General features: G+C 43.3%; 1 protein-coding gene across 1 annotated transcript; it reads left to right on the top strand.

Annotated features, from left to right (window-relative positions):
* The first annotated feature begins 471 nt into the window (after positions 1-471).
* Positions 472-24,357, top strand: UBASH3A (ubiquitin associated and SH3 domain containing A). The gene is made up of 14 exons (XM_075099282.1): positions 472-603; positions 3,836-3,889; positions 5,581-5,767; positions 8,025-8,223; positions 8,967-9,136; positions 10,786-10,994; positions 11,857-11,983; positions 13,933-14,041; positions 15,939-16,061; positions 16,865-16,957; positions 18,006-18,150; positions 21,564-21,670; positions 22,150-22,256; positions 23,163-24,357. Exons 1-14 carry the CDS (start codon positions 491-493, stop codon positions 23,298-23,300), a joined length of 1,881 nt encoding a protein of 626 aa, XP_074955383.1. The 5' UTR covers positions 472-490; the 3' UTR covers positions 23,301-24,357.
* The last annotated feature ends 524 nt before the right edge of the window (positions 24,358-24,881 follow it).

Raw genomic sequence — 24,881 nt, 5'->3', positions numbered from 1 at the left:
ATCACGTATGATAGGGACAGGAGGACATGAAAATTGAGCCCTGAGGAAGGATTTTGGCCTACAGACTAACTTCTTACATGTTGCAGGACATCCCCACTCACCTCACCCACACTGCAGTAGCAGCTCAGATGGATTTCTTAGCTTTCAGAAGACAATACAAAATGAAAGGCTAAAAGATCCCATCAGCAAGTCCACCCTGACTCTGGTGTTTACCTTTGGACTACTGACCTTGTTCTGCTGGGGTGAATGGGAAAAGCCTGCAGATTGGTTTTTAGTCACCCTAAAACAAAATTTTAGAGATGCGGATGCTACGAAAACAGGATGTCAGCTTTTGTCAGAAAAGATCACAAGAGGTTTGAGGTTTCTTTTTATCTGCCTTTTTCTCTCTCTCTCATATTCTTACTCCCTCCCTCCCTCTCTCCCTCCCACTGTCCTCCCACCTCCCAGTCTCTGTCAGCACTCAGCACATGGTCGGGGGAGAGCAGAGGAAATGGCGGTGGCTGAGACACAGCTGTACGCAAAGGTGTCCAACAAGCACAGGAGTAAGAGCACCTCTGTACTCCTTGAGTCTCTCCTCACCAAAGGATTCCCAGCTCATATCGCGTAAGTAATGCATTCGTCTGCCTTTGCACAGTAAGACGTAGTTAAGATAGAAGAGGTATTTCTCATAAGATCCTGAGAGCAGGCAGCTTGATTTTTTCATTTAAGAGAGAGTGCTGCTTCCTGGGGGTGATGTCCCTACACAGGGATCAGACCTGTCCTACTTTGAATTTCTTGTACAGCAGTGTGTGTTGCTCATGTTTCAAAAACAACCTGCTCTGTATCCATTTTTATAAACATTCTGCATATCTGAAGGCACACGCCCTTCCACGTCTTCAGGTTGAGAGACTTCACAATGAGTTAAGAAGTTGATGTCCATAGTTTGTTCTTGGGATATGTCCTCTTTAATTTTTTTCTGATTATCACTGTTATTCTAAAGGAGTTAACTGAGGATGTAACTTCTGTCCAAAATTTTTCAGGCCTGGCAAAGATCTCCTTCTGGATTTTGTCACTGGAAAGTGTTTATAAATAAGCTTTCCTCAACAAGATGCCACATAAGTCTGTCAATTTTAGTTCCTGTCTTGAATCAGGATCTTGTTCCAAAAGTATGTCCTACCTGGAAAATGTAGTAGTAAAGAATGAGGCACTATTCTTGGCAACCCCAATGGATGAGAGATTAACTTGTGGCAGATAACCAAGTTAATAAAAAAGAAACATGGTGGTCAGTCCTCCCCCAAACTTCACTCTGGTTGGACAGGGAAGTTTTGGGAGGATTTTCCAAGTTCTGAAGGGCATGAATGGATACTTTGGTTCAAGCTGTTAAAAAAAATAATATTTTTATTTAATTGTTAAAGAACCCCTCATAAAAATATTTTGGAAAGGAGAGCAATATCTCTCCCTTTTGACTGAAAACTAATCAAGCTGAAAAGGCACCATACATAAGTGCTGTGTTGCTTTTTCAGGAACAGTTGTGTTTAGTGGCTCAATTTTAGATACGATGGGCACAGCTTACACGGAAACTGTGGGTCCCTTGTTGCCAGTTATGCACAGTGGAAATTTAGCTGTGCAGCTGAAAACCTGGCTTATTATTTCTCCGGTAATACTCTAAGTTTTCTCACTCCACAGTAATGGCTAGTTTTTAAATTGTTTGTCCTGTATGTGATGTTATTCAAATCCCCTTCAAAACACTTTCTGCTGTTACTGAGATGGCTTTGTGCTTCCCAGGTCAAAATCAAGAAGCAGTGGCAAAAGTACGATGCAAATTGACATAAAATGACACAATGTCCAAAAGCACTGTATTTTTAAATTTATTTGCTTTTATTCATTTTAAGACCTTCAAAATTTTGATTGCGTTTTTATAAAACCTTTTAGCTGTCTCTGTTGTTCCTGGATTGAACTATAAATGAAAATACTGAAAAGTTGTTCTTTTGAGATGTCCCGGACAGAGAAAAATGAGGCTGGGAGGAAATATTACAAAATCTTTCATCATGTAGAACCAGCACGCCAAAGCAACATTTCCCCAAAGAACAAAAACCAAATATGTGAGGACCAAGCCTAGCATCAGATCAACAAAATGGGCCTCCCTTGGTGCTTACACAGGACTGAACTGTGTCAGTAGTTTCTGCTTTAGGGAAGAGCCAGTTTGTTCTCACTGTAAGGACACTATTTTTAATACAGATTTTCAGTGGTTTTTTCCTACTCTTTACCTGCAAGAAATTTGTATATACAGAATTTATTCTGTGCATTACCTTTCAATCTTCAGACTGCTCATCTTGGAAACATAGGATGTCTAGTCATAGACTAATGCTCTCCTGACACTACGGACTCTACAAACCCTGCTGGAAGGCATCCTACAGCCAGTGTATATAATGAGACAAAAGGTGGGAACATGCACAGAGAGAAGCACAAGGAAGCAAGGAGGTAGTACTGAGGAGCATGACAGTCCATGATCTCAGGTCTCACTTGTCTTACTACATTTATGATTTTGCAGGCCCTATGGTAGAGAAAAGCTGAAGACAAGCTCCATTTGGCTTCAGGGCTTTTTGCATAAACCTTCTCTCCGAGTGGGAGGAGTAGCATGGCATGGAGCAGTAGAACACTCACTTTGAGGTGCAACAAGTGGTTGACAAAGTCTGGCATCATTGGCCGAGCAGCAACAGGCAGTGACATTTTAACAGGATACGGCAGGAAGGGCTGCATGGGGAGAATGACAAACACATGGGTTGTTTGTTTTTGATGTAATGGAGAAGGGGAAGCCAGCAGAGGCATGGAAAGAAAATGTGCAGTATTCAGTCACAGAGGACACAGGCTACTTTTAGACCAGCTAGCTCATAGTTTTGCATTGATTTGGCCATGGTAGTTGCTTTACTTTACAAAGAAAGGTAGAAGGTAAATCTTGAGCAGAAAGACCCCCATCCACATTGAGCCCCCACACAACAGCTAGGCATAGTTGCACGTACACATAAGTACATTTAAATGTTTTTAACAAGCCTGTGTGTAGTTTTTTTTGCACTAGAGAGCAGACAGAAGGCTAGGAGGAAGCACCAAGGATGAACCTGAGTCCTGCTGCTTAATGCATTCACTGCACTGCTGCTGCATGCTTAGGCATCACAGGGATGGTTGGAGAATAAAAATGTGAGGAGATTAAATGAATCAATGCCCTCAGGACCCAATGACCAGAAAGGATAGCCTCAGGAGAGAAAGAAAGAGATGAGCAGATGCCAAGTAATTTAGCAGGTTTTCCTCCATGTCCAGGTTTGTTTCCATGTCCACTGTCTCCACTTCCCCTTCATGTCTCTTCTGAGAAGTTTGTAGATGAGTTACAGGGATGGAAATGGAGTTCATGGGTGCAGGTACCACTTAAACACTGGAATCCTTCACCTGTCACCTAGCATTTAGTCACAAAGACTTGCTCATGTGAAGCACATAGTTGGTATTTTGAAAGGTCTAGTGAGAAAAGGAAATTCTCATTAAATCTGATCCCAGAGAATGTCAGTTACCCAACTCCAAGGAAATCCATATAGTCAGTAGGGCTGCTAAGGAAACATCTCCAGAACACGAAGGAGGACATCCTGCGTGGAGGACAAGTTACCAATTTTCAAGGAATTAAAGATTTGCAGTGGAAAAAACTATCTGGAGGGCTTGAAGAATGTTAATATTTGCCAGGAAAAACCTAGGTGTTAAAGGTCCTGTCTGTACTGGAAAACAGACCTGATGACCACAACATATCCATTCTTTACTTTCTGGGAGTTTTCTTTCTGTTATTCTGATGAACCCATTTTGGTTTTTTTTCTAGGCAAAAAGCCTTGGCTGCTACTGGACAAAAGACAATAGAAGATGCTGCAAAATGGTAAGCACTTGTGATTTCTAGGAGTGCTTTCACATTAAACCCGGCTAAAATTCCTTGCTCGTGATGATTCTGTCACTGAATTTGAAGTTAGCTACCATAAAAAACCCTGCATCTGAGTTCCCCCCCCCCTTCTTTTTTTTCATTTTAGTTCACTCAAAGAAAGAAATAACTGTATTTGTACTTATTCTGGGAAGTGAGGTTATTTGCCGAAGGTCTGGGGTAAACTAAAAAAGCTGGGGAGGAAAGGGCAGTCTTGGGCAGAAGCAGCTACTTTTGCCACAGTGATGTTAGTCAATTCATGGGACCGGCTGCTCTAGGCAGACACTTTTCTGCAGTTTTAAGCCTCCTGCTTATCTATGGCCACCATAGGCACTGGGGTCTGCTCACTGCGATCGTGAGGGGCTTCTGGGCTCCACGCCAGGACTGTGGGCATGCATCGGGGTACATCCGGGAAGGCACTTGGCGGCACCCGTGCGGTAAATGTCCTGCCTGCCTCAGCACAGTGCTCGCGCCTCGTGGTGTGCATCTGTGGGCAATGGGCACAGGGCCCGAGGTGGGAGCCTGGACTCTCCGTCCTCAAGGAAAGGAGGATACAAACAGGGAAAATATCTGCAAATCCATGGTAGCAGTTACAAACACGTGTGGTAACAAGGTGGGGTTAAATACCAATGGCTGAAGGCAAACAGCCCATCTTCTTCCCTTGAGAAAGGCTCATTATAAAATATGCTGAAAGGCTGATGGTCAGAGGGAGGTATCATTAGAGAAAAAAATTTCTTTTTAGTCTTGATTCCTACAAAGTTTTTTCCACTGTACCAAGACTCTCACAGAGTATTTGTGTGTTATTCAGATGCTGATAATTGACTTTTTTGCTTTAATCCACCTTCAAATTAAATCCAGTCCTTCCTTGCACTTTTTCTGATTTTTGTTTTGACTTTTTTTTTTTGCTTGGTTTGATTGCTTCTTTTCTTCGTGGGTTTTGTTTGTTTGTTTGTTTGGGTTTTTTTGGTCTTTTTTTTTTTTTTTTTTGTGAAAAGCCAGAGGAGACATTTGAGAATGGCATGTTCTTCCGAAATAATTTGTTGTCAGGGGTGACACAATGCTTTCCAACAATGACTCCCAATCCAACAGCTGTGAAGCCAAACATACAGCATGTGAAGAACAGGTGAAAGATATCACCACATGGGATATAAGTTTCCAATCTTTGCTTGTGCATTTTCTGATTTGTCTTGTTTGCGTTTATTAGGGCTGAAAAAAACGGTTAGCTCTTTTTGAGTATTTTTTTTAATCTTCAGTTAGTTTTCATTTGGTCATTCATCAACATTTTCTACCCATTGTTTCTTTTTTCTCCTCCAGTCCTCTGTTTCCAGTTATTAAAAAAAGGGAAAAATAATGCAAAAAAAACCCTGAAAAAAATCTTTTTTGTTGCCTTTCATTTTCAGACACTGAAAGAAGTGAAGGCACATAATAAAATAGAAAGTACACAAAAACTAAGCAGAAAAAAACCCCCATTCTCCATTAGTTAGTACTTCAGAGAGAAAATTTGTAAGGAGCTTTTATTTTAGTTTTTCATTTGTAAGAAAATAACAACCTTGTATTTCCTTTTTCTGTCTCTGTTATGGATGCCTTCAACCACAGGAAACATGAGCAAGTGGTGCACACACTTACTGTCTGTGATATGCTCTTGATTTCAGGTTGCACTCCCACTGCAACGATCCCTCTTTGGAAGACCCAATCCCTCAGGAGTATGCTCTGTACTTGTGTCCCACCGGCAGTTTGCATAACCACCTGCAAGAGTTTTGGAAGGAGAGTAAGCGCCAGTGCGGGAAAAACAGAGCCCATGAGATTTTTCCACACATCACTCTCTGTGATTTCTTCACGGTAAGGCACAAAAGCATGCAAGGCTTGCATGTCAACTACTGGTGAAACTGGGCTGCCTGCCATTGTCTTACACCAGAACTTCTCTTTGGTGATCAAACTGACATTACCCAGGTCCAGGTGTGCTTGCTTAATATTTGAGTGTTCAGCCCCTGTGTAGGCACTGGAGGCTTTCTTCCCACCACCCACTTTTGCTACCCACCTTAGGCCTCGGCATATCAAAAAATTGGATGCTTCAGAGTAGCTGAGTGACACATGTCTAGCACCCATCTAGAGCAACCCTGGCTGCACATGGACCTGGCAGCAGGAGGCTCTGCTCCCCACACGCAGCTATCTGCAGGCTTCAGAGGCTGTGCCCATTGCTGCATCGATCTCGGGTGTTAAACCTTCCCGGCCAGGGCAGGAGCGGCTGCCTTCAGCCAGCTGTGCAGCAGTGACAGTGTTATCATAGGATGTAGACAACTTTGGTATTATGCCTATGGGAATCTCAGGGAAACCCCTGCCTTCCCCAGAAAGCCCCAGCCAGAAGGTCATTGCTATGGTGGCGTCTCCCAGTCTTTACCGTTTCTATTGAAGCTTGGATGTTATGAAAAGGCGAGAAGCAGGATGCACAGGGATGGAAGGAGCAAGGGGAGACAGACTGGAGTCCAGCAGTGCAATTGAGTCACTTTGTCAATAATTTAACATGGAAGTCAGGCTCCTGAGCTGGACTTCTGGTGGGCTGTTTTCTGTTTCGAGAGATGTTACTGTCCTCCTAGGTGGCCTTCTGAATGCTGGGTAATCCCCTAGAGAACTTCCCAGCAGAGCTGCTTCTCCTGCATGGGTGAATGTGACAGTACCAGCAAAGATCAGCAGAGAGTTACTGGTCTGGAAAAACTCTGGAGCCACCTGGAATCCAGTTTTCGCATGTTGATGGTGTGGCACATGAACATCAGCAGCAGCTGAGATGCGCTGAAAGAGACATGAGTTAGAGGAGCTGGACCAAAATTAATCTGTTAATCATACTTTTATGCTAAACCATGCCACTAAGTAGAGAGAGACAAAATAAGAGTATTTTGTTGCAAAATATTGAATGGTACCCTGTGACCATTAATCCTTATTATACAGAACAGAAACCATTAATTAATAATGAATGCCATGCTCTTGAAAGGTGTTGAGTTTGAAGACCTGCCCCTGCCAGAGACAAATAAATTGCAACCCTCAACTCGTGCATCCCAGCCCCATTTCAGGTAGCATATGTCTAGGGATAAACGCACCCTCCAGTACTGTTCTCTGCTACTTGGCTCTCAGCAAGGACAGGCAGAAAGTGAGACTCACTGACCTGGCTCCCACCTCCTCACAAACTGACCCTCTCCTGTTTCCTGACTCCCCACATCTTTTACAACTCCCAGACTTGTCAGCCGCAGAAGAGCCTGCTGCGTGGCACTTGCCCTGGTGCACTATCCCACCCGCCCCTGTCCCTCCACAGCCCAGTCTCTCTGGTGCCCCCCTGGTGCATCCCTCCTTCCCATGGCCTGAGAAATGCCTGAAAGACAGTCTAAGCAGGAGGAGCTTCTTTCTTCTCTTCTGCTGTTCCCCTTCAGCAGCTTGACCCAGCATAAAGCCTAAATGGAGAAAATAGCTCTGCGGAGAATAAAGCAGCACAGAAATGGAGCATCGCTAATGTTCCTGTCATTGGCTGAGAGGCACAAGTTCCATCTTTGCCTCTTCAATTCTTAAATTGCGTAATTACCACTTCTTCATGGAAGCATGGCTGCATACAATCCTTTGATTTGCTGTGATTAGAGCATTAAGGATCATAATGACAAAGATGCCTTATGAATTTTGCTAGGTATGTTGCACAGCATCTGAGACCTTGAAGTTTTAGCAGGAATGATTTCAGCTAAGGACTGTAGGATAACAATAACACAAATTCTTACGTAGAATTGAAGACAGAAATCATGATCCCAGCCTCATTTCAGGCAGCTTACTACACACCTGTCACAGGGTAAAATCCTTTGGCTCTTTACTACCCAGGCTAGATACACCTCCTGGTAGAAGGCTCTATCTCTCCTGTTATAGCACCAGGACACTGTGCTGATCAAACTGCCCAATATTACTGATTTTAATACCACAAATTCCTGGCAAGTTTGTCGGTGTGTTGTCTTTCTCAGGAAGTCTAATGCATGCATTAATTTCTGGTGCTACTACTGTAACACAGGCTATGATAGTGGCTGTTGAACCAGTAGGTAAAGCCTGCGCCTCCTCTGTTTTCTTTCAGTGTGAAGACCAAAAAGTGGAATTATTGTATGACGTCTTAAAGCGAGTTGGTGACAGCTTTTCACAGTGCTTTCCACCATCCATTTCCCTATCACTACATTCATCCACCAGCTACCTTGGCTTCTTCATTGGTGACAGCCATGCAAATATCCTCAAAGAGTTTGCTGCGGCATTCTCATCAGAGGCTTCAGCCCTGGCAGGTAGGACCGACCTCAGAGGGGAAATGGGTTGGTGTAAGCACAAATGCTTAGGCGTGGTACTGAAAACATCTCCTGTGTCTCTGGGGGAGCTTAGGTGATGTTTTACTGCCAGCAAGCACCCTTTACTCCTACAGATTTGGAAACAACATGGCTAGGGGAACATGTTTTAGACTTTGAACACACAGTGCTTTTGTCTATAAGCTGAAATGGTTGGCTGTGTGACTTGATAGGCCATTGACCACGATATCCAAGATGGGCAGGGATATAATACTCCCTATTCCCAGACCTCCATCCCCATGGTGCTATGGCCCAGGCTGATGGCCCAACCGCATCCCTGAGGAATAGGTCCTAACCTCCACTCCAGTGACATCCAAGGGAAACTGCATCACCAGTGGAGACTGAAGGGACACAGCCCCAGCATAGCTTCGTCTAGGGGAAATGAGTTCAATACATTTCAGGCTGGGAGAGGAATTGAAGCCCTGTTCATTTTTTTCTCCCAGCTGAAGCCAGGGAACAAATCCAGTCCAGATTTGTGAATTATTTTGGCAAGATTAAAACCATGATATTATGCAAAACCATTATTCCGCAAAACTATGATCTACTCTACTACTAGTTACTCTATTTCCTGCATCATCCAAAGCATGTAGGGGAAAAAAAAAAACAAGCCAAAAACCAAACTAAAATAAGAAGAGCTCTTTAAATGACCTTTGCTTCTATGTTATGATGTGTTGCTTCATTCCTAGATTGCCATGTGAAACCCTGCCTAAAGCAACTCCACCTTACCTTGGCTCACAAGTTTTATCCTCACCATCAGAAGACTTTGGAACAACTGGCCAAATGTATTAACCCAGGGGAGACCTGCCAGTGGGTGGCTGCTCTCTACTCACGGGACATGCGTTTTGTGCATTACCAGGTAATGTCATCAGATTTATCTGATTTCCTGAGCCTGCTGTCAGATTCTTTGCTACAGTCATCTTGCCTTTTTTTTTTAATTAAGAAAATTGGTGCATGCACAGTACAGTGTTTCAAAAAGCATGATTGTTTCAATCTTTGGGTTGAAAAACTGTACTCACAAATCAGTAGCAGATATCTTTATAGTAGGCTGCTTGTCCTGCACGTCAGCAAAGTCTAATTCCAAACTCCAGCAGAAAAAAACTAATCTTACCATGACAAAAGAAAATAAAAGAGACAATAAATGACGATCCTTGAATATTTGCTAGGATTGCCAGATCACAGCTTTATAGTACAATTCCATTCAGCAAAATCAGTTTTCTTGATTGTTCCAGCCATGACGAAAACTGCACATATTAAATATCAGTGAGCATAGCACAGTTCTCACTGATAATTTTCTGCTTAACAGCCTCTTGGTTAAAAGCAGTCAACATTTTTCCAGTTCTTATTTCCAAATTTAAATTATGGAATGACTGACATTTTTTTGTCAGATCGATATATCGGTTTGTCACAAATCTCATATGGGATTTTGGTCACACTCAGGAGAGCTGCAAGTAATCACAAAAATAGGTGATAACACTTTTGCTATATTTGCTTTCAAATAAGTCTGTACTAGTTACAGAGAAAAACTATTTCTAGGAAAACCAAGTGCTTAATTTTAAACATACTGCAAATGCGTCAGTGTCGTCTTTTTTTCTCTGCAGAAGCGCCATTAAACAGCATGTTGCAGAGTGGAAAATAGTACTGGTCACTGCATCCAGTAGAGAGTTGGACAAGCATCATAGAATCATAGAATGATTTGGGTTGGAAGGGACCTTTAGAGGTCATCTAGTCCAACCCCCCTGCAGTGAGCAGGGACATCTTCAACTAGATCAGGTTGCTCAGAGCCCCATCCAACCCAACCTTGAATGTTTCCCGGGATGGGGCCTCCACAACTTCTCTGGGCAACCTGTTCCATTGTTTCACCACCCTCATCACAAAAAAATTCTTCCTTATATCCAGTCTAAATCTATCCTCCTTTAGTATAAAACCTTTACCCCTTGTACTGTCACAGTAGTCCTTGCTAAAGAGGTTGTCCCCGTCCTTCCTATTGTCCCTCTTCAAGTACTGGAAGGCCACAATAAGGTCTCCCCGCAGCCTTCTCTTCTCCAGGCTGAACAACCCCAACTCTCTCAGCCTGTCGTCACAGGAGAGGTGCTCCAGCCCTCTGCTAATTTTTGTGGCCCTCCTTTGGGCCAGCTTGAAGAGGTTCACGTCTTTCCTGTGCTGAGGGCTCCAGAGCTAGATGCAGCACTGCAGATGGGGTCTCACCAGAGTGGAGTAGAGGGGCAGAAGAATCACCACCTTTGACCTGCTTCCCACACTTGTTTTGATGCAGCCCAGAATATGGTTGGCCTTCTGGGCTGCAAGCACACATTGTTGGCTTGTGTCCAGCTTTTCATCCACCAGCAACCCCAAGTCCTTCTCCACAGGGCTGCTCTCAATCCTTTCATTCCCAGCCTGGACTGATACCAGGGGTCACCCAGACGCATGTGTAGGGTCTGAACTGCTGTGGAATGTTCAGCAGCAGGTTCCGGGAAACAGCCTGACCCTGCTGCATGTTACCTCCAGACGCTGAGGGCCCTCTTCCAATATAAGCCCCAGAACATCGATGAACTCATGATCAACGCTGGGGACTTCATCTATGTTGACCCAACGCAGCAGTCTGATGTGAGTGAGGGCTGGGTGATAGGGACTTCACATCGGACCGGCTGCAGGGGTTTTATTCCTGAAAACTACACAGAGAGGGCCATTGAGTCAGACACGTGGGTTAAGCACAGGTAAGTTGGAATTTCATGGGTGTTGCTTTATGTCAGCTGCTTTTCTTGCTGGGGAGCCATGGCAGCATCACTCCTTGCTGTGAGCTGTGGGCTGGCAGGCAGGAGCTGGAGGCAGCGTGGGCAGAAAAGAGAGGCGTCCTGGAGGTCTTAGTGGGATGCTGAGATTTCTGGAAGAAAAGACATAGGACATACACCCACAGACAATCAGAGCTCATTAGTTCAGCTGCTCAAGGGATGACCCCTGTTTGCTCTTGAACAACCTGAACATCCTCGTGAATTGTAAAACAAAACATTCTGCTGGGTAGGCTGAGCCTTCAGCCTGGCTACCGGCTTTCTTCTTTCTTTCTGATTTCAAGAACTTACAAAGTTAACTTTAAATGAAACCACGCAAAGGTTACTCCACCACGTTGAGCCCACCCTCGTCTTGTTGATTCACCCTGTATCAGCAGGCATCTATCTGGCTTCCTGCACTTTGCTCTGCAGCTGACAGTGTGGCTGGTGCTACTTGTAGATTAGAGCTGATTTTTCTAAGCAGGGAGGTGTAGGTGCACTTCTTGTGGAGTCCTCAGAAACAGAGAGGAGGCAATGAGATTGTATTTCCTGCTTGAAGAGCACACATTAGCAGGGTTACGCCCAATATATGCCATCAGTTCATATTATTTTAGCCTTATTTTTACTAGGTGGATTCTAAATCAAGAACAAAGTGATGAAATGGATTGCAAGTGTGTAAAAATATTGAACGGAATATAAATCCTGACTTACATGTGTCTGTAGACAAAATCATGACTTTAAAATCCCTTCTATTTGTGTGTGTGTGCACCCATATGTGTGTGTGTGTGTGTTGCTTCTGCTTTTTCTACAGGGAATACGTTTTTGTAACAGCTTTGAGATTCTTCACCCAAACTGAAAATGAACGTAATGTAAAACTGAACGGAGAAGTCAATAATCCTAGTATGTCAAGGAGCGTAACCAATGTACCTTCTCTTCAGGTAATTGTTTCCTTCCATTTCTTATCTTTGTCATGTGCTTGTGCACATATACTATTAATTAACAGCATTTAGTAAATTTAAAAGTGTCCTCCTTTTTCTCCCTCACATTTTCATGTTATGTTATAATGCACATACACACATATATATACACACATACACACTCATATGCTCATACTATATGGTATAATATCTCATAAATATTTTGAAACTTATACGATGTATATTACTCTTGCCTTCTTTCATAAAACTCTCTTCATTCCTGTCATAATAGTACAACATATGACTTTTCTCCTCAGGTTTCTCTGTCCACAGCCTTACTGGGCAAGCTGTGCAGAGGTATGGTGACACGTCTGACACAGCAGGCAGAACTGGGTTCATAGCAGTGTAACTAGAGCAGAATTAGGCTCACTGGTCATTGTTACTTTTATGTCCAGATTCTATGGGTGTCACCTTGTTGGTTTAAGTGGTCCCAGATCTAAGCATATTTAAATGTTTCATCTACTTTTGTATCTTTATGTACCTAGCTAGTGCAAATAACAGCACAGAACTGTAGCAAGAGAACAGCTAGCTGGAAAGGTTAGCAGCACTAATGGGATTACATTTTTGTCCCAGTTTTAAAATGGACATGTATCATTTTTTTCCCAGGTTTTCCACTAGACTTCTGGTAGGAATAGCAAAACTAATAAGACACTGTTTTTTTAGCTAAAGAACATTTGCACCTGCACTGCCTTATTGGCTCTGACTGTCAGGGATGTCAAGACGGTCCTTTCTAGCACACTGACATGCTGCAGAAACCCCTTTGGGCTTGCTGACCCCATGGCCTCTTTTCTCGCTGTGCTGGGGGATAACCCCGGGTTCATTTGTGTTAACATCAGAGAAACTTGAGGGCACCTTAAGGGAGCTTCCATCCTGGGGCCTCCCAGGATGGCATGTGTATGACTGTAAGACAGAAACTTCCGCACAAGTCACACGTCCTTCCACTGGCTCTTGATTGCTCTTGGCCTCTCTTATCTAACTCAGATCTGTGGCAGAGCCACCACTTGGCCTGAGGAATGCATTTTGCAGATGTGCACATTTGCAGTCTAAGAGTTTCCCCAGCCTCTGAGTTCCTCCTAAGCAGAAGAACAAGACCACAAAACGTTAGTTTTAAACTCCAATCTTGTGGCGGTTGATTAGTGTTTCATAGCAGAAATGCAATTGTGTCTAGCAGAATACATGAATATAAATCTCATACCACTTCTTAAGAATTCCCTTCTCTGTCGCTGAAGATACACATCGCTAACCTCAGTGCTGCAGCAGTAACCCTGTGATGGGTTACTGCTGAAAAAGTTTTAAAGCCTTTGACCTCTTCCTCTTTATCATCTCATCTGTGTTTAACGTGCATTGTATACTAACCCCAAACTACTTAGAACTTACTTGTAATTCCATGCAGTCTGAGTAAAAAAGTGGCCACAGAGTAGATCTGGGTTCACTGTTGGCTTGGTCTTGTAGTTATGAAAAGTGTAAAGTAGTGTTTTCATTTAGAAAAGCAGGACGAGCTTGGTGTTAGTCTTGGTGTAGAAAAAGGCATTACCACTTAAATCTTAGCTAGTTTCTCTCTTGTTTATGCCAAATATACGATTTATATTAAAATTATAATTCCTTCCCACACTGGAATTATAAGATCTGTTATCAACATTACTTTTACTAGTGTAAACACAAGAGTTAAAACCTAATCTGTAGCCCATGAAGGTCAGGAATCTCACTTGCCTTCAGTGGAGAGCCAGTCAGGCTTACTATTGTCCTAAAAATAGGCATCTATAGCAACTCACTTATCTACCCCTCTGTGCTTGTTATAAACTTCTTAGGACAAGTCTGCTGTTCCTTCCTCCATCAGGCAGCATCCAGGAACCCAGACTTTTCATGCAGATTATATCTAATATAATAATGAAAATACCCTTTTTACACAGGTATCTCAGAACGCCACCCTGCGAAGAGGCGTGTTGGTGATGCGCCACGGGGAAAGAGTTGATCAGGTCTTTGGCAAATCTTGGCTTCAACAGTGCTTGACTGGAGATGGTGAGTAAGATAATGAAAGGATCTTAGAAAATCAGAACCAAAACCAGTTAACCTTAGTAATGGGTACAAGAGGTTCAGTCTCCTACATGTAAACACTGATACAAAAGACTGAGCAACATGGCAAATCAGGTACAGCACTGCTTTAACCTGCATGTAACCAGTATTTCATAATGTCCTCAAGTCATAGAATCATAGAATCACAGAATTGTTAAGGTTGGCAAAGACACTTAAGATCATCGAGTCCAACCGCTAACCTATCACTGCCAAGTCCACCACTAAACCATATCCTCAAGCACCACATCAACCCTTCTTTTAAATACCTCCAGGGATGGTGACTCAACCACCTCTCTGGGCAGCCTGTTCCAATGTCTGACAACCCTTTCGATGAAGAAGTTTTTTCTAATATCCAACCTAAATTTCCCCTGGTGCAGCTTGAGGCCATTTCCTCTCGTCCTATCGCTTGTTACTTGAGAGAAGAGACTGACCCCCGCCTCGCTACAGCCTCCTTTCAGGTAGTTGTAGAGAGCAATAAGGTCTCCCCTCAGCCTCCTCTTCTCCAGGCTAAACAATCTCAATTCCCTCAGTGGCTCTTCAGAAGACCTGTTCTCCAGACCCTTCACCATTTTCGCTGCCCTTCTTCGGACATACTTCAGCACCTCCAGTCCTTTGGGCACCTCCAGTCCTTCACGTTTATGTTGGATAAACTCTGCAGAACAAGCAAAGCTCTTGTGATAGTGGTGGATGTGTGTCTCACTGATGGATATATAAAACACAAGATCTCTACTGCTCGTTGCACAAGGTGGTGGTTGTCAGACCCTTCCACCTTCCCGTGCTTGAGTCAGAATCATGGTCTGTTGACCAGAGTCACAGTACAACAATAGTCAAACCTGGGGAAGAAGAGCAAGAGCAAACAATGGTGGAAATTAAAAGCTGAATCCCTTGGCCTTCTCTCTCAAAAAAATGTAGGTTTTGAGGTGAAGAAAACTGACGCAGAACAGGCAAATATGTGTCAGGAGGAAGGAGAGGAACAAGAAGGTGGGAGTTCAGAAGGAAGAGCTTTATGCTGGAAGTCTCCTTTGTCATGCTGGAGACCCTCTATATTAAGTGTGCAAAATTCACACTAGATAATGAGGGTGGTACCTTCTGGCTGCATGTTCAATTAATTGGTTTCATTTTTCTTCAGTAGAAACATTGATTTTTGTCATTTTGGCAATAGAAAAAGAATATCAACGTGGAGTGGATTTTTGTTTCATCTGAGCTCTGCAAAGCTGAATTCTCACAATTTCCTGTCCTCTTTCTCCTCCCTGCCATTTGCTCCTTCAGAGCTTGCAGAAGAGGTGCTATTTTGTTAGGACAGTGATTTCCTAAGCCAGTGTTGTCACCTTAAAATGTGATCTCTTTAAGGTAATAGCAGTCACTGTTTTGGTTTTTTCTTTTTTTTTTTTCATTAGTGAGACATTGACTACATCTATACTAAAATAGCCCTGTAGGCATCTGAGTTCAGGCACTGTCCCATAATACCCCAAACTGCCTAGTTTTTAGCTGTCTCCTTGGCATTGTCTCAGCTAATGGCAGCTCGCCCACATGGTTTCCAGGAGAGGTTTGGGGAGAGCATAGACCATAGTCTGTCCCCAGTGGACAGACAGCATGGGTTTTTGGGGTGAGGGGAAGAGAAACTAGCTCCTGGGGCAGATGCCCTGTTCCACCACTTGCCCTTGTGGCCAGAGAACAGGCCTCAACCTGTTTCATTTGCCAGTTGAGATGTCACTCTGGGCTGAGTTTTCAGAACCAGCCATCCAACCACTCAGAAGAAAGGAAGCCATTATAATGAAATGCCACCTACGCATTCAGCTGCTGCCTCCCTTGTGCTGTAGCAAAATGTTCCACCTCATTTCAGGAAAATACTACAGAGCAGATCTGAACTTCCCTTCCACCCTGCCGAAACGGAAAGACAGCGTAAAGCATTTTGAATACGATCCTCCTTTATCTTGCTGTGGTATTTTCCAGTCAAGGCTTATAGGTAAGCTGGATAATATCCTACTGCAAATGTAAGGGTTTGGGAAGCAGGTTCTCATCATCTGCAAAAGCTCATACTGGTTTTGAAATATAAAAACTTTCTAGCAGCACTCATTGTGCTAACGCTTCCCTATGGGCAGCCACTGCAAGGTCTTGTTAAATAGTAAAATAGTGTGGGGCTGCTTGCTCATCTTTGAGATCCATTCTGCCAGTTTCTGGCAAAGAAAGTTTAAAAAAAGAAGCTGCAGCACTACCTGTGACCTGCTGCTCGTCTGCAAGGGACTAATGCCTTATACAGTTGTCACTGAATGGGTGTTGAGGAGTGAAGGGGCTGGCCAGAGGAAGCAGCTTCATGGTCAGCAGAGTATGGTCACCTCATCCCAGTTACCTGATGGCTGAGTGGTATGGGTTAGACTGGCTCAATTACTCACCAGATGAAGTTATTTCTGCTCCCTGAGCAAGCGTGCCTGACTGTGACAATGCAAGTCTGGTGCAAATGCTTTTCTCTGATGATTCAGATAGATGGAGACAGCCAAATGCCTAACTGCCATTTGCAGATTTGGAGTGAACCTTCTGTAATTATCTTTCCAACACTAATTTTAAACTTGTTTTTGCCACCAGAATGAGCTTTTTAGTGAGCTCAGTCAGCCAAAAGCATGAAAAAAATTAATAGAAAGGGACTGTCAAGGTATCCCATGTCAATGGAACTGAAAAGCTCCAAGCTGTTTCTTGCAGAAAGTATTTTGTAGTAGTTTCTCATCTGTGATGACTTGTAAAAGAGCAACTCATTTCTCTATTCCGATCCAGGGGAAGCTCTGTTGGACCAGGAGGTGACAGTCAGCTACGTGTACTCATCACCCGCACTCCGCTGCATACAGACAGCTCAACATGTACTGCAGGGTAAGGCAGCAAAATCAGCCAGGTGCTTTTGTCATGGCGAAAATATCTTCATCAAAAAGTCTGTGAGATGAGTGATTAAGATGATGTCCAATTCTGTGGTTGGTTGTTGTTATATTTAAGCAGGGAAGACAAGCTGGTTTTGTCTAGCTGGTAATATAGTCAGTAATAAACCTGCTGCCATGTGTACAGTTTTGAGAGTACTATCCCCTTAACTCTAGTCCTCACTAGTTAAAATGGAATCTAATATTATATGAAACAGAGGCATTTCACATCAGGTTGAATTGGGTGTTAGTAGCTGCTCATCAAATTGCTACTTCCAGAAAATACTCTGAGCCAAAAAGCAAATGTTTCCAGTGCTCTGAAGGGTATGTATGTGAATCAGGGAAGACAGCTTTCTCTTGAAAGCATTTGCCTTTGCAAGCCAAAGTATTTTTATTTCTTCATGTTGCAGAGCCTCTTTCCTTCTCCTTCTTCCCCTCCCTCTCCCTCTCTTCTTTTTTTCCTCTCCTGTCCCCTCCAACAGGTCTGTCAGAGGTTCACAGTTCATTACCATGTTTACATCAGAATTACATCGGGAGTGCATTTTTTCTGGGAACTAGTGCCACTCAGTAACCTCTCTTGAGAATAATTGACAAAATAATGTATCTTTTGACAAGAGAATTCAATTTCTAACACTGTGGGACAATTTATTGCCCCACTGAGGACGACTGAGCAAAATGCTATATAAAAATGGTAAAAACATTTCCTGTATCAAGTTTATTCAGGTTGCAACATTACCACGGTCTTTTCTTCTATCCTCTGTACATTGCAGATCATCATAAGGGAGCTCCAGAAATAATAATAATTATGCAAGAATTTGTAGTGCCCTAACATTATTCAGACGGGAATATAACGGTGGCTTCATTTAATCAATGTGATCCTCTTTTGTTCAACAATAATTCTTTTTCATTAATGAAAACATTACAGTGAACAAGGTAGAATGTACAGCACAAATGTAACACTTCAGGTGTACCTTTCTCTTCTTATTAAATATTCTTTGTTCTTGCAGGGCTTAAATTAGATCAGAAAGTCAAAATCAGGGTGGAACCAGGACTGTTTGAATGGACCAAGTGGGAAGCAAGCAAAGTAATTCCTAACTTCATGACTCTGTCAGAACTGGCAGAGGCCTCTTACAAAATAGACACAAGTTACAGGTAATTGCTCCATATCTAGCTGTCAAAGCCATACTTTTTTTTCCCTGAGGTATCTCTTCATCTTTTTATTTGTCATAAACCATTATGAACACTGCAAAAAATAGGTGATTATGATCAAATTCAAGTCTGCATGATCTGTTCCCAAAGCATGATACGCTGTCAGCTGTCTTGTGCTAAGAGTCAACTTCGTTTGCTGCTCTGACACAAAGACTCACACGCATGTTTGGGAATGTATGTGCATATAGCATGCGGCTGCACCTACACGTGCACAGACACCTGATACTTGTGTATGGGACCAACCCTGCTTTGGTGTTACCTTACGATCCACAGGCTCAGGCCCATGGTTTGTTGTGAACAAGGATAGCTGCATTATAGGCATTAGTGTCAGGTACCAGGAGTTTTGTTTTCACCTTTGGCTTATGTGAAACACACTTTAGAAACGTGAAGAATAACCCATCAGGTAAACAGCATGCTGGTTTTCAGCCAAGAAGAAATGTCACTTTAGAAAAGGTTAGTAAGTCCTTTGTTTAGGGTCTGCAGGGCAGCAGCAAGAGGTCTGCCCCATGGGAGAGGATGAGCCCAGGCCAGGAGGTGGCAGAAAGCACAGCTCTATACCTGAAACATTGCTGGTTTATGTCACTGAAACAACAGCTATAAGAGGAAGGGAAAGCAGGGGCCCACCCCCATGCACCCCAGGGCAGAGCCACACAGGGTCTGGGGAGCCTGGCACAAGCCACCTGCCCATCTGGTTTTGGGGGCAGGCAGGATAACAGAATTTCACTATAATTTATGTTTGTGCCAAATTCAGTCGGGGAGAGGGGTTGGTTTTTTCTGAGTTGCTCAAAGGTTAGTACTGTGCTCAGTAAGGGTTTCTGGGGGCCCTCACAACTTGCGGGAGGTGATACCTTTTCTGAATGCTTGCAAACCACAGCAGGGCAGGAAATTGTAAGCCTCCAATTCAGTCTAGCTTCTCATCTTGCTCACAAGCCAGGCTTCTCTGCATTTGCAGTCCACAGCCAGATCCAGGAAATAACTCAGCTAATAAAAGTGAGTGTCTCTGGGGTTTCCCACATATACAAGAAAGGGGGAAAGAAAATTTTTCATGTCAATGCATTTCTTACAGCCAAACAAATGCCTTCTTTTGAAATTTCATGAAGGAATAAAACCCTTCATTTTCTTGGATCATAGTGCTTTCTGGTATTTTACCACCAACAGACTGTTTTCCCTAGTTTTTTCAATAAAAAAATCACTTGCCTCAAACTACCACATAGAAAAGGGTGCAAATGCAGAGCAGTGGGAATTTCAGAGGGGAAGGTCTGAAGCAGTGCTACCTACAGGGTTCAGATCCCTCACAGCTCACTCAGGTCCAGGCAAAAATAGGGTGGATGAGCTATAAACTTCCACAGATGATGCCAGTTTATTCCCATCACATGCATGGTTCAAAATCCTCAGGTCTGGTTTTACCATATTCACCCATTGCAAATGACAACCTTCAATGAAGTTAAGTCTCTGTCAGCAGAGAACCCAAACTCTCCTGTTTCCAGTGCCACTAAGACACAACGTGAGTGGTGCTGAAACATTTGCTGCCTATGCATTGTGTGCTGAGATGAAATCACCTTGAGGTTCACTGCACGCAGCTGCAGACATCTAAGAGTTGGGTGCCTAGGTTGTGATGGTTACCTAGTAGCCTTCTTGTTGGTGGAAAGAAGGGGGGTTCCCAAGACAGTGATTTTCCATCTTAGATAGCCTATGCCAGACACTTAAGATAGCATGAATTGCCCTGTGCAGAGGCTTACTTGTTTCCATTGACCTAGCCAGACACTTGAGTTGTAGGCAGCTAAGGTTGGGTGCACTTAACTCTGCCTCTCTCTCCTCTCATGCTCTCACAGAAGCAGAGGGGTGGTAGATGCTCCCTGTCCCAAAGCAGGATAACCTCTGCCTTTGCTGTTCCTGCTGTTAAAGGCTGCCAGTCACAGTGTAAGCCACTTATTTTTTTCCTCTTCACCCTTTGCATGGAGGACAGACCCTTCCTTTCCTCTTCACAACAACCTTTTGCAGGCTATTATCATGTTCTTCTTCAGCCTCTTCCTCAGAGCTGAACTCTTCCCACCCTCCCTTGTAGGCTGTGCTTTCTGGACCCCTGTTCACTGCTCCCCTCTGGATTTTCTCATTGGTCCTCATCTCACTTGCTCTGTAACACTCACAGCTGGACACGGCGCTCCCACCAAGACCTTAGTCTGGGCTGAGGACTCCTGGTGCTATTTAGCCTGGAAACCACTTAGGCCAGTGCTGGGGATGGTCAGTTCTACTGCAGGATGACTAGTTAATAACAGGGTTAATACTGAAGGGACTGAGGTGCCAACAGAACAACACATTAAAAAAAATTGCAGTTCTGCCTAAAGACAGACTAGTTTTGAATACCTTGATCTAGACTTATCTGACCTAGCCAGAATTAATGTTTAGCTATGAATAACAAACCAGCATGAGCTTTTCACATGGTTTTACCACCTATTTTCTGTTTCTGCATTTTGTGCTGACATAATGTACTAAGGACTCACCTGTGAAAGAAAGTACACTGTGATAGCATACCTTACTGCAATACATTAATCTAATCTTACTCCTGCCTATCCACTGAAAAAGGAGAAAAGCAAATCGGGGTGAGGGGGGCAGTTTGTAGAAAAAAAATTAACACCCTGTATTGTATTAAAACACATGGCTAACAGTATTTCCCAGCTGTAGCAGTGAACGGCTCCCCTTTCCGGAGAAGATAGATTAAGAGGATGATGTGAAAAATAGATGAAAAATATAAGAAGTGCTCAGATACTTACGAGTGTTGCATTGTGTTTAATGCCCTTGGAAAAAAATTTTTTGCACTCTAGGATTGAAAGTCTTTACTATCCATTTGTCCAGCTAATGCAGGTATGCCTTGTTTGTTGCTTTGTTTATTAAGGAGACTAACACTGAGATGCCAGATCCTGAAAGCATTCATATCATCACCATCTCACCTTGGTCTGAACTCAGTCAGGATTGCTAGAGCCGGGCTGCTCTGCAAGTCTGCGGTCCGTGCCTAAGCAGTGGACCTTGCTGACAGAATTGCTCAAATCACAAACTTTTCTTAGGCATGAATCCTACTTTAAATACTCTCCACTGTAAACTACGAGTTTTATTAAAGCATTGTTTTCCCTGTATCTGGTGCTTTATGAGCTATGAGATTTACCCATAAGATTTAATAGGAATTACTGTGGGGGAAGCTAATGCTCCATGCAAGCTGAGGTAGCAGTATGTCAGCCAAGTCAGCAGACAAACCTATATCCTTGTAACCAAGTGCCTTTTCTCTGGTGTAGTCATTCAATAGTGCTAACAGTGTCCCCATATTCATCTAGATTAACATATATTTGTGACTTTATTGTCAGGGGTAACTTCCCACTCTCTTCTCTGATGCCATCGGAAAGTTATGAAGAATATGTAAGCAGAAGCTCTGCGGTTATAAAACAGATCATCAGTGCCTGCCCCAGCAAAGGTAAAGGTTTCAGATCTTTGTATATTCTGTCAGACACTTTCAGTAACAGGAACAGGCAGAGATTTGCCAAAAGAAGAACATTTAACTTGAGTTGTTGGTATTGCACAGAGTTTAAGGTAGACTCTTAGTCCTTGACCTGGGCTACATTAAATCAAAATACATACAATTTATGGGGAAGAAATTAAAAAGCAAAATTAAACAGAAGACGGTACAGTACTAAATTGCAAGAGTGTACTCTTTGCTTGGTCTTTCTATATCGTGATGTAGCTGAGGATAAGATGCAAATGCTTTCTCTCATGAGATAGCATGCCTACAACACACTGGACTTTTTCTGACCAGCACAATACACCCTGTCACATTATCAAAGAGGTCTGCAAAGATGAACAGACCCAAAGGAGCCTCATTCCCATCTGCTGATGGGTAACCTGACAGTGCTGCAGCTCCCTCACTACTTTGCTTTGCTTTCTCTGGTATATTAGGTGTCATCCTCATTGTGGGCCATGGCTCTTCCTTGGCATCTTTCACCCGACCTCTGATAGGGCTCCCTGCCAGAGACAGCAGTGACTTTGCCCAGGTGGTACGAAAGGTAAGAAGATCTTTTCTTTTTCAGCAGGAAGCTTTCTTTTTGTTTTATTAGACTTTTAAAAAGAAGCCGGCTTACACAGGAAGACGTGTGTGACTGCGTGCCAATACCAATGACATTAGCTTTCTCATTACAAAGGGAATCTCATGTAGTTTTAGAAAAGCATTGAAGGTCAAGAGAAGGATTTTCTCCTGATGATCAGTATGTGACTAGCAGCTAAGTCTTTGGAGATTTTCATCCAGCTCCCCTGGAAAGTCAATGCCAGGTAACACTTACAGACAAGAGGCACATTGGGAAACCTCTCCATCTAGAGCTAGCCTCCTTCCTTTAGAAACAGTGCTGAGTGTCTTCCCTCCCCTCCCCATGGTGGTGTGAGTTTAACCTGCAGCTACATTCAGTGAGTCACTCAAGAAAATGTGTGTTTTTTGAGTCACTGTAAGTTCACAACTTCAGTGCTCATCTACAGAATGAAGTGGAGAAGTGTTTTCTTGCTGGCTTCGCAAGTGGGACCTGTGCTTGAGACTTGGTCATCAAAGTGTTTTGTTTACTTTATTTGTGTATTATCACCAGTGGTAGAATTCTTCACCCCAGTTTTCTTTACCATATGCCTTGGTACGATCAACTAGAGAATTCAGTCTTTAGATATATTTTTACTACCACTGTCAATGCATAAGAAGGAGTGAATATATTTTGATCATCAAATCCAAGTATGAATGTGGGGTGATGGCACAAGTTCAGCTTCACCCCACAGGCCTCCAGTCTGTTTTTAGTTCATTTCAGAAGTAACGAAATGTCTTGCTTTCTCCTCCCAGAACGGTCTCAGGGTCTGCTCTCTTCTGTAGCAAAGCCCCCTCTTTCATGTCAAAGCAATGACCATGCTAGTAACTCTGCTGGTAACTTCTTTCCTAGATCCCTTCACTGGGCATGTGTTTCTGTGAAGAGCTGAAAGAGGAGAACAAATGGCAGATGGTCAACCCACCAGTGAGGACTTTAACTCATGGAGCAAATGCAGCATTTAACTGGAGAAATGGTATCGTGGAAGATTAGAAGGCGGGTTCTGCCTTTGCAGTTGTGAAAAATGAGCCAAAGACAGATTATGGTTCAGCACAATCCAGTGATTCATCCTGAAGACTTACAGAGGGTGGGAAATACCCTCTCTGAGTTGTCAAAGCACAGAAAAACACTTCCAAGTTTGGTGCCTGAATTTTGTTTTTATTTCAGTATCTGAGAAGAATGAACCTAGGAACTGACGTGCAAGTGAGAAATAACTCTTCTGGTGAAGAAGAAACTACCTTTTAACCTTTCCTGAGATTACCAATGTTTAATAAATACAGAACTACCTGATTATAAATTCCATTCATAAAGGCACTAAAGTAGACAATGTTGCTTTTACTAAGACCAAAATACATCCAGTAAGAATTGCTTTTCTTTCATGCACTTGCATATTTTCAGAGAAGCAGAGAAACTGGGACTGAAGAAAGTCATCTCCTACCTAAAAAGGAGACCAGCTCTACCTAAAGCCACTGGGTTTCCTGTTCACGCCATCAGTTCCATGGCAGCAAATACCACACTGACTATTTATTTATCTCTTCTACAAAGGGGGTCCATTTTCCATTACAACAGCTCCCCATTCAGCAATTCCTGCGTGATCTATATTTCAAGAGGGACTAAATGATTCCTTTTGGAAGAAAACTGATTGCTTCACTGTTGCTGGGACAAAGAAAGACACCCTGCATTACTGGTGACAAGACAGTGACATGAGCAACTCTAACTGCTGAACACTTCCTGAGACGGCACTCACAGGACAACAGCTTTGCTTTGTGCTGTTCTGTGCCAAATTGTATAAATGGTGACAAACCTACCAGATGGGTCACCCAAAAGGTCTCTGTAGCTCTTCTTTTGGTGATTTGTCTAAATAAGGGAACGTAGCCCTAAAATTTTATGCATAAACAGGAACATGCCTTTCCACAGTCTGTTTTCCTTTTAAATTTTCCTTTCTAGTTATCCTCTCAGAAAACTATCTCTGGGAAAGCACAAGTGTTTCTTTCAATGAAAGGAAAAAATGGAGGTTTCTCTCTTAGCATCACTAAACATTTTCATTTTCACTCTTCAGCTTCCTGCTCCTTCCTGACATACCTCTGCATGCATGTTGTTAGCCATCAGGGCATGCAGTAAAGCTCATACAACATTCAGGCTTTGGGGCTGAGAGGTGTCTGACAAACCACCTTACCTGTGGGTGTGGAGATTTCATGTCTGGGTCTTGCACCTGAAATGATTCATTTTGACTTTCCAGCTCTGGTGAAGTTGCTTGAGCTCTTGCTTTTCTGACAGAGCTGTGATTTTGAAGTGAAAATCAAATGCTCCAGGGCCAAGAGCTCTTTAGCTAACAAGTGATGCAAGGAAGGCCATAGGACCGCATCGCTGGTTGCAGCTCGAGTGCATGAGGCGGGTGGATATAGGCGCAGCCCCGGAAAAAGGTAAAAACCCCAAGCGCCACTACAGCTGCTTCTTGCTCTGGGGGAGCAGGATGCTACTGCAGCACTGATAAGACTGTGGCTTGGTTACTTCTCCACATCTTGCCCTGTCACGCACTTGCCGTCAGCTGAGAGGGGCAAGTGTGGCGAGGGA

Source organism: Phalacrocorax aristotelis, chromosome 1 (assembly GCF_949628215.1).
Source record: "Phalacrocorax aristotelis chromosome 1, bGulAri2.1, whole genome shotgun sequence".
Taxonomy (NCBI): domain Eukaryota; kingdom Metazoa; phylum Chordata; class Aves; order Suliformes; family Phalacrocoracidae; genus Phalacrocorax; species Phalacrocorax aristotelis.
The sequence above is the reverse complement of the archived record's forward strand: the minus strand, read 5'-3'. Positions and strand labels throughout refer to the sequence as shown.

What these genes read in the sequence shown, in the direction of transcription:
- UBASH3A (XM_075099282.1), top strand. Translation starts at nt 491, where the DNA reads ATGGCGGTGGCTGAGACACAGCTGTACGCAAAGGTGTCCAACAAGCAC. An exon ending in TGCGTTTTGTGCATTACCAG is followed by an intron (nt 9,137 to 10,785) that starts GTAATGTCATCA and finishes TGTTACCTCCAG; the next exon opens with ACGCTGAGGGCCCTCTTCCA. An exon ending in AGCTCAACATGTACTGCAGG is followed by an intron (nt 16,958 to 18,005) that starts GTAAGGCAGCAA and finishes TTGTTCTTGCAG; the next exon opens with GGCTTAAATTAGATCAGAAA.